At 36.9% G+C, this 9,803-nt stretch overlaps 3 protein-coding genes and 1 non-coding gene across 4 annotated transcripts; all 4 read left to right on the top strand.

The window, feature by feature from the left end:
- Positions 1 to 54: 54 nt before the first annotated feature.
- Positions 55 to 125, top strand: KQ657_003627. Its single transcript has one exon. It is a non-coding gene; the product is annotated as a tRNA-Gly (tRNA).
- A 344-nt stretch (positions 126 to 469) lies between these two features.
- MRP7 (mitochondrial 54S ribosomal protein bL27m) lies at positions 470 to 1,600 on the top strand (the record flags this gene model as incomplete). Its single annotated transcript, XM_043194329.1, has 1 exon — positions 470 to 1,600. One exon carries the CDS (start codon positions 470 to 472, stop codon positions 1,598 to 1,600), a length of 1,131 nt encoding a protein of 376 aa, XP_043046824.1.
- Positions 1,601 to 1,853: 253 nt separating this feature from the next.
- KQ657_003625 (protein retreival receptor) lies at positions 1,854 to 2,396 on the top strand (the record flags this gene model as incomplete). The annotated part of the gene is made up of 1 exon (XM_043194328.1): positions 1,854 to 2,396. One exon carries the CDS (start codon positions 1,854 to 1,856, stop codon positions 2,394 to 2,396), a length of 543 nt encoding a protein of 180 aa, XP_043046823.1.
- Positions 2,397 to 2,774: 378 nt separating this feature from the next.
- Positions 2,775 to 5,906, top strand: SLA2 (Sla2p; the record flags this gene model as incomplete). The annotated part of the gene is made up of 1 exon (XM_043194327.1): positions 2,775 to 5,906. The coding sequence occupies one exon, from the start codon at positions 2,775 to 2,777 to the stop codon at positions 5,904 to 5,906; it is 3,132 nt and encodes a 1,043-aa protein (XP_043046822.1).
- Between the last annotated feature and the right edge of the window lie 3,897 nt (positions 5,907 to 9,803).

Raw genomic sequence — 9,803 nt, 5'->3', positions numbered from 1 at the left:
ACCGCTTGTCGCGTGGTAGACCGGGGTTCAATTCCCCGTCGCGGAGTACTTTCTGCGCAAATGGTTTAGTGGTAAAATCCAACGTTGCCATCGTTGGGCCCCCGGTTCGATTCCGGGTTTGCGCATTATTTTTTTGCATCTAATTTTAGTTTCTAACATTCGGAAAATAAAACTAAAGCAGGAGCAAGATTTCATTTCTTTCTTCTTTTCTTTTTTTCTTTTTTTTTATAAAAAAGCGACTTGTTAGCTAAGACCTGAGTATATAAGAATCATATTAAATTTCCCAAGACTCAAATCTTGGTGCTCTATTATACCCATAGTTGAATTCAAATCAACTTCCGCGCTACCTAGAAAATTTGTGTAACTTTCACTTTTACAGGAAAATTTTTCAATTCTTCATTATACATCTGACAGTACAAATATCAACTTGGAAAGGACTGAACGACGAAAGATAGAATAAAAGTCCAACATGTCGTTTTACAGCAGTGTAAGCGAATTATTGCGTCCGGTAACGCAGTTCAAGTTTTCATCACTTGTTAACGTGTCTCAAGTGCGTAATGCTACCAAAAGAGTCTCTGGTTCTAGAACCAACAAGAATGATTCTGCTGGTAGAAGATTAGGTCCTAAGGCATACGAAAATACTTTTGTAAAGCCAGGTCAAATTATAATGAGACAAAGGGGTACTAAGATACACCCAGGGGAAAATGTAGGGATTGGTATTGATCACACTATTTACGCTTTAGAACCAGGTTATGTCAAGTTCTATTACAATCCTTTCCATCCATACAGAAAATATGTTGGTATTTCATTGAAGAAGGATTTAGATCTCCCAACTCCACATTTTGAGCCCCGTACTAGAAGATTTGGTTATGTTGAATTGACCGGCTTGGATGCCACTAAGGAAGAAACTAGAATGTCAAGAAAGGAGTTTTTGGCTACACCTAAGTTGAAGGCTTTACAAGAAGAAGAATCTGCATTTGCTCACAAGACTATAGAATATTTTAAGGAGCAGTTGAGTGAATATAAAGATACAGTAGAGGATGAGAACATGGGTGCTGAAAGATTATTCAAAATTTATCAATTAGTCACAGTAGGTCAACCACTCGAACAAGCTCAAATACAAGCCACCTTCGATTACTTATGGGATTTGAAATTAGCACACAACGGAGCTGATATCAGCACTCAACGTGAAAAATATTTGAATTTCGTAGAGAAGTTTGACAATACTGTCAGTGTTGATTTCTCCAATCTTCAAGACGCCAAATTGTTTGCATACATTACACCTCAAGCAAGATCAGCCAAGAAACAGGAGATAACAAACAAGCTTGAAACCTCATATAGTAATAAAGTGTTAAAGGCATCTGAGAAGTCTGAAGTTATGAACTTGATAAAGTCTCCAGGTATTTTCTCACAAAAGGAACAAACAGATTTGACAGATACTTTCTTGCCCAAGGTTTTACCTTTGGATGTTCCAGGATCTATTATCGAAGATGTTGACACCAAAAAGCCTCCCAAGGGTGTTGTTATCACCAGAGTTTACGATGCTGAAACCAAAACCTTAAAAGTTGTTGGCAGACCAAAGGAGGTTTACTCCAACTAGAAATTGCACTAAATTATGACATAATGTAAATAGATAGGTAGGGATTTGCTACCAATGCATGTACATAAAAGCACTGGGTTGTATCCTGTAAATCTCATTAGTACTGGTGAACACTAACGTTCACAAAACCCGAAACGTGAAAAATAAATTCGAGGAGCGCGCAAAAAATTTAACCGGGATTCTTTAAACGCCAACTACATCAACTTCAATACCTTTAATCATATAAAGTAGTGCGGCCAAATAGAGGAACAATATGGAACAAATAACAACTGAGTATAAGAAAATATCGGTGACCTATCAAGAGTTCTTGGATAAGTCTGTTCCTCGTACTCATGAGAGATGGATAGCATTTGGTGTCTTGTTGTCTTTGTTTGTCCTTAGAATTGTACTTTCTCAAGGATGGTACATTGTGTGTTACTCTTTGTTCATTTACTTATTGAATCAGTTCTTGCAATTCTTAACACCAAAGTTTGATCCTTCGTTAGAACAGGAGATGCAAAATGAGTCCATTGAAGAAGGAATTCCTGAAGAAGGTAGTGAGAAAGATGAAGAATTTAGACCTTTTATTAGAAGATTGCCCGAGTTCAAGTTCTGGTATAACTCCATTTTTTCTGTCACACTTTCACTCATCTTAGCCTTCATTCCCATCGTTGATATACCTGTTTTCTGGCCCATATTAGTGATGTACTTCATCATTTTATTCTCATTGACTATGAAAAGACAAATCCAACACATGGTTAAGTACAAGTATCTTCCATTTGATTTAGGTAAGGCTAAATATGGAGGTAGAAACTAGGTTTAATAATCTTGGTACCATATTTGATGGATGCAGTTTGGACAAAAAATAATGACCATATCGCTACAAAAGTGTTAAGTTAAGTTGGCGAGACCTTAAGAACAAAATCTTGCTTCGGTCCTTCTTCCATTCGTCTAATGTATATATATGTATAAATATACAAGTCTTACATAAAGTTGTATAATTTACTCTAGCGATAGGACCAAAGATGGCTATGTTGACTACGGGGTACCTTTTTTCCGGCATACAAGCACATCCTATCCCAAACCACCCGATCATGTCAACGAAAAATACATTCGTGGAACCGGTAAATTAAGTCCTACAACAAATGAAAGTATTCCTTATTTAACACCTTTGACATTTAAGTTTGAATCAAACATGAGTCGCTCGGAGGTCGACCTTCAAAATGCAGTGAAGAAGGCATGTAACAACGATGAAGTGCCACCTAAGAGAAAACATGTGAGAGCATGTATTGTTGACTCTTGGGACCAAAAGAATTCCCGAGCATTCTGGAACGCAATCAAGGTCCAACCATTACAAAGCAATGAAGTTCAGTTATTCAAGGCATTGATAATGATGCACAAGGTATTACAAGAGGGTCATCCCAACTGCTTGAAAGATGGTTACCGTAATCGTGATTTCATCCAATCACTTGGAAGAGTGTTCCCTTCCCAGGGCCTGGGTTACGGGAGGTTGATCTCACAATACGACAAGTACATCTTGCAAAAGTTGGATTTCCATCGGAATAACCCTAATTTTACAGGGATGTTTGAATATGACGAATATATTTCATTGCGAGCTGTTAATGACCCCAACGAGGGATATGAACTGTTACTTCAATTAATGGATTTACAGGATCTGATTGAGAACCTTCAAAAGTTGATCTTTGCCACAATTGCTCAAACACCAAATAACTTGTGCAGAATCAGTGCTTTAGTTCCATTGATCTCAGAATCATACGGAATCTATAAGTTCTGTACTTCAATGTTAAGGGCAATGCACCAGCAATTGGGTGACGACGAGGCATTGATGGGCTTATTCGACAGATTCAACTCACAGCACTTTATGTTACGGGACTTTTACACTGATTGTCAATCACTCAAATTTTTAACCAGTATTGTCACCGTTCCCAGATTACCAAACAACCCTCCTGATTTGAAGGTTAGTGACGATGATAATGCAATTCCATCAAGACCTGCTGAATTGTCATCTCAACCAACAGGATATTCTAATACTCAAAGTTCGGAGAATGGATTCGATAGGGAACCTCAACCCCAACCCCAATTGTCATACCAACCAACTGGTGTTGCTTTTTTACAACAACAACAACTTGAACAGGAGCGTATCCAAAGAGATTTAGAATTGAGACGTCAGCAACAAGTTGAAGAACAGATGCAGCAACAAAGATTATTCGAAGAGCAACAACGGCAACAAGCTCAATCTTTTATGCAACAACAACAAATGTTACAACAACAGCAGACTCAGCAACAACAATCTCGTGTCGCCGAATTAGAGCATGACTTGCTTATGTTCAAAAGTCAATATGATAATGATCAACAGTTATTGCAACAATATGATGGTCGGGTTAAGGGATTGGAAACTGAATTGATGACTATAAATAATACTGCAAGTGAACAAGTTGCAGCCAAAGATGAACAGATTCGGAATTTGGAAGAGCAAATTAGCAATTGGTCAAAGAAATACGAATCATTAGCTAAGTTGTACTCGCAGTTACGTCAAGAGCATTTGAACTTATTGGCAAAGTTCAAAAAGATTCAACAAAAAATCAATAGTGCCCAAGAATCAATCTTAAAAAAGGAAAAGTTTGAGAAGGATTTGAAGGCCAAAAATATTGAGTTAGCAGATTTGATCCGTGAGCGTGACCGTGCAAGATTGGAGTTGGATAGACTTAAGGCAACGAAGGATCAGGAAATTGAAAAGCTTGAGGCTCAATTAAGAGAAACTAATATTCAATTGAACGAATCAGGAAAAATGCAATCATTGAACATGTCTACAATCATATCCAGACATCAAAGCGAAATGGAGAATTTGAGAAAACAATTAGAGCAACAGAACGGTAATGCCAAAGGCTTAGAAGTGTCCGAACTTGAGCAGAAATTGAAAGAAAAGGAAATTGATTTGGAAATTGCACATGAATCGTTAGAAAGTGCTCTCAATGAGTTGGCTTTAAGCAAGAATGACCAAGATGATGTTGTTAATGCTCAAATTGACCACATACTTTTGAAAAACATTGAAAAACAGAAGAATTTGGTTGATATCTTCTTGGCAAGCAGCGCTAAAAGAATTGCAAACACGAAGCATGAATTATCCAATCCAATGCAAGCTGGTAATTTGAATGCCTCTGCAGAATATTTTTTGTCTATTATTGAAGTATGCTCTGACTTAGCAACTGATTTTGCAAGAACCTTCAATAATTATCTTGTTGAAGGTAAGCAAACATATGGAGATGATGAGAATTTGAGTATCTCTGAGATTATTTTAACAAGCAGTGAATTGGTAAACAATTTGAATGATATTATGTTGAATGGAAAGGGTGTTTGTAATTCAGTCTCTAAAGAGAATGAAGATAACGTGTATGCTCGAATAGAAGCTACTCTCAACAGTACGGAAACATTTTTCATGGAATTACACTCACTGAAGTTGGGCAAACTTGAAAACGAAGAAGATCGAATTGATAAAGTCATTGACTGTAACGTGCAATTACAAAATGACTTGCAAGAACTTGGAAGATATGTCGATGACAACATGAGATCAAGTAGTGGTATAGATTTCCAAGGAAACTTAGAAAGTTTAGTTGATAGTGAGATGAACCAGGCTGTCAACATTGTTGACAAGGCCACTACCTTTTTGACTCAGTTGATGATTAAAGGTGGTCATTTAGAAGTTCACGAAGCAATCTTAAATGCGGCTAAAGCTATTACCGAGGCCATAAAATTGTTAATAATTGCTGCAACTAACTCTCAGAAGGAAATTGTTGATAAGGAGAAGGGTTCCAGCTCACCAACTGATTTCTACAGAAAAAACAGTAGATGGACAGAAGGGTTAATAAGTGCTTCAAAAGCTGTTGCTGGTGCCACAAACATTTTAATCCAAACCGCTGATGGTGTTTTACTGGGATCAAATTCAAATGAGCAATTGATTGTGGCTTCAAATGAAGTTGGTGCATCCACGGCACAATTGGTTGCAGCTTCAAGGGTTAAGGCAAAGTTTAAGTCCAGAGAGCAAGATAAGCTCGAAATCGCATCAGTTCAAGTTTCAGCAGCTTGCAAGTCTTTGGTCTCTAAAGTTCAGTCTTTGATTTCGAAGGATGAGGATAATAAGTTCAATGTTGACTTGAGCAAGTTGACTACATACGAAGGAAAGACACTCGAAATGGAGCAACAAGTTGAAATTTTGAAGCTCGAAAATATGCTCAGCTCAGCCAGAAAGAGGCTAGGAGAAATTAGAAAACGTGGTTATAAAGATGATAATAGTGATGAAGAAGTCTGAAGTCCTTTATTATATAATTTTCTTTATTATCCACAACATTATACTTGTAAACTTTAACTGATTGATTTCCTGATGGAGCCTGTAAGCTTTACACGAATTTCAAGACTTAAAATCCAGCACTAAAGCTCGGGTATTAAGATTATAGTAGCCAACTGACACGGAAAGACAGCTTTAGTTGGATATCCTAAAATTTTGATAATATGAAAACAATATATCAACTTTTTGTGTTTTAAATTCTAAATCCTAATTTTAGAGCTCAAGCTACTTAAATTAAAGGTAAAGAATCGAATAACGTCCATAGATTGAGTTTGAAAAGTATCAGTTTGCTGACAAGTATGGTTATACGCTTAGGAGAGGTCCTATCACGAAGAACTCAAACCAAAAGAAAGTTATTCTTATCAGAAGCCAGAAGCCATTACAGATATATTAATGGAGATTGAAATGTTAAAAGTGCAGGTACAATGCAGACATTCTACGTAAATATAATACTGATATTGTAGAGCAATATAGTCTTACAAATTCAATAAAGAAGTTGCAGTCAAATAAGATTATTCACATACTTATAATCTTTTCAGGCATGAAATATTGGAAAATAGAACACTTAATGCACAACACATGGTTAGAAAACGAATCTAACTATTTTTGAAATCTAGTACCAGAAGCGGAGATTGGGCATCCTTTTTTACATTAGAACACTTGAAAGGCTTAAATATGGCAGTAGACAGACAATAACCTAAACTCCACACTGCAACACAAAGTACCTCATATATATAGTATGAGATAAGATTATGTGACATCTTCAAAAGTATGGAAGTCTCAGCTAAAAAAATCATAGTTATGTTTGAATCGAGGGACTACTTTTGACATTCAGAATACTATAACGGGTTTTGCAAGCATCGGAAATTTCAAAGTAAGAGGCAAAATTGGTATAAACTCTGAAAAGGGTCATCGTGATTATCATATTAAAAGAATTGTTTCATATCGAGTGTAAAAATCTGAGACACTCACGGTACCAAGTAATATGATCCAGGATTTGAGAATCAATGCTACGGAGACTGATTAGCAAAATAATATCAGTATTAAGAACACCACCTTTTGAAATAACCTAACCAAATAATAGCATTTATAAGCAGAAGAGGAATTATAGTTAGTCGAATCCTAAATTTCAGAGATAATCAAATATAGACAAATGGAAAGCATAAAATAGGGGTAAATCTACTATAGTTCTATGAGTTTTGAAAAAAGATGAAGCCTGAGTAGAGAACCGAATTACCTTTAATACCTTGAAGCAAATATATATCAAAACGGCTAAATTCTAAGTAGGAAAGTCTTGGTACAAATCTTGTCTGATAGTAGGTGTGTGGATCAATTCAACTCGTTGACGTAGAAATGGCTACGAAGGTGTAAGTTTATACCTCCACAAAACTAAATGGAAGCCTTAGTAACATCGGATCCGTAAATTGGGCAATCTTGAACGCGAGAATAACGAGTGCAGAGGAAATAAATTTTGCAAAAGGTAACACTACTCTTCAATAGCCATATTTTTGGAATGACCAATATGATTGTTGGAGAAAATTGCAGTGCACAAGTTCGGAAAAGATTTTTGTGAATTTTGGTATCGGTATACTTCGATTAAGGGACAGGACACACAAGCTGATCCAATAGTTGAAAAAATATTCCGATATGCAGGTAATTCTTAAGGGCTGAAACGGAGAAATCCGATAGAAAGTATTAAGACACGGAACGTACAAATCCTGTTGAAGTGTTATGTCCAAAGAATGCGAAAGGATACAAAACTTGAATCTGAACGCTACAAACAAGAATTTGTTGAAGTATTGTGTCAGAAGACTGCGGTATCGTCTATGACACAATTATGTAATCTGTTGGTTACAAAACAAGCAGGCAAGGTGAGGAAATATTCAGAATATCCCAATGATACTAAACCTAAAAAAAATAAACAGAGCATTATATGGTCATATAATTCTTCTATACCCTGTTGGCTAAGTGTTGCTGCACCTTGTAAAAGTCTAATCAAATCATTTTTATATTTTTTTTACCCTTCAAGGTTTTCTATTTCATTAATTTATGGAATCAATTGGAATTGAACCAATACTATCAGATTGTAGGAATTTAAACCCCCATACCCCTACACCCAATGCAAGTACGTTACCTATTACGCATCAATATGTTATAATACACCGCGTTTTATTAGTATACCCTGATGAAGAATTGTGTCAGAAGCGTTTGTTGAAGAACTGTGTCAGAGGTGTTGAAGTATTCTGTGTTGCAGAATTGTATCAGAAAAAGGGATCGTGTATGACACAATTATCTAATTTGTTGGTTGCAAGCAGATAATCTACGGGCTAAAAATAAGCCACTATAAGTCTTACACTTAGAACAAAAATTTAGATTGATAAGTATCTAGTCTTTATTAAAAATTACTGATAATATAAGAAGACACACCTCAAAAAATACGTATTACTTGCGACTAAACTACTAACAGTGTGACCCGTATAGAAGAATTAGAGCGTCCATTTCTACAAGTTATGAGCTCCTTTAAGCTTCCCTATGATTTTGTTATGCTAACTGATAGTAGCACGTATGTGTCTTGGCGGAGAAGTCTTGAAAAGGCTCTTCGTACTAAGACGGCGTCAAGAAGTAGGCCTTTATCATTGGAGGTACTATTCCTGACTTTCGGGATGCTCTTACTATTGCTGAGAAAAATAAAGATTTTGAGACTCTTGAGCATATTGCTCATGGTATTTTTATTAGTACTCTCTCGGGTCCTATTTGTCAAAGTTCAATCTTGGCATTCTAGCGATGTTTTATCAACCATGGCAATTATAAAGTTAACGCTGTACGTACTGACAATGGTGGTGAGTTTATGTCTAATGCGTTAAATCTGTTTCTTAATTCTGAGGGGATTATCCATCAACTTACGGTTCCTTATCATCTGAATCAGAATGGTGTTGCTGAACGCATCATCCGCTATATTGTGGAAAAGACAAGGTGTCTTCTCCAGTCCAGTGGTACTCCCAAAGTGTTTTGCCCGTATGCCATGTTGACTGCTGCACAGCTTATTATTTTTTTACCGAGTAGGACGATAGATAATAAGATTCCCTACTCGATGTTTTGTGTTCTGTCTAAATCCGCTCCAGAGATTCATCCATTTGGATGTCGCGCATTTGTTAATATACCTCTCGCTGTTCGATCAACTAAACTTGCATCCACAGCCCATTCTGGTATTTTTCTTGGATTTGATATCCAACGTCGCGCTTGTTTGATATGGATTCCTCGCACTGGCTCGATCGCCACTTCTTCTGATGTGCGTTTTATTGATTTGGAGTCTCCATTTTTGACAGATTCTATTAATTGTCTTCCAGTACGTGTTCGGAGCGGTCGTATCCTGGGAGCCCTCCATGCCTTCTAATAATGGTGGAGTGATCTATTTACCCCCTTGTACTAACTTTCTACCTTCTAGTTCTACCAAACCATCACACTTTAGTGAGTCCAATGTTATTTCTGATTCTCCTGCATCTGAATATTCTGATATTGATATGCCACTTCCTGGTGATCTCCTTTCATCTCCAACACTTGAATTCCCTCAGGAAACTGTCCCTGAATGCTCCCTGCCTTTCGTTGATTCTGATGTCCTCTCGACTGATGCTGTCTTGCATGATAACTCAATCCTTCAGCCTAGTTCTCACACTACCCCCAATGATGTTTCGACTGAGTATTCCATACAATCTTCCAATGTTGACTATTCTGACCCGGAGTTTGTTCCTTCTCGGGATATTTCGCTGGTTGCTTCTCCCGTTTGGACACAGGGTGCTTCTCCACGCATTGATTCAGAGAGGGAAGTGATATTAGAATCAAAGCATTTCGAAAATGAAAAAT

The sequence above is a fragment of the Scheffersomyces spartinae genome (assembly GCF_019049425.1).
Source record: "Scheffersomyces spartinae strain ARV_011 chromosome Unknown scaffold_39, whole genome shotgun sequence".
NCBI lineage: Eukaryota > Fungi > Ascomycota > Pichiomycetes > Serinales > Debaryomycetaceae > Lizanozyma > Lizanozyma spartinae.
The sequence above is the reverse complement of the archived record's forward strand: the minus strand, read 5'-3'. Positions and strand labels throughout refer to the sequence as shown.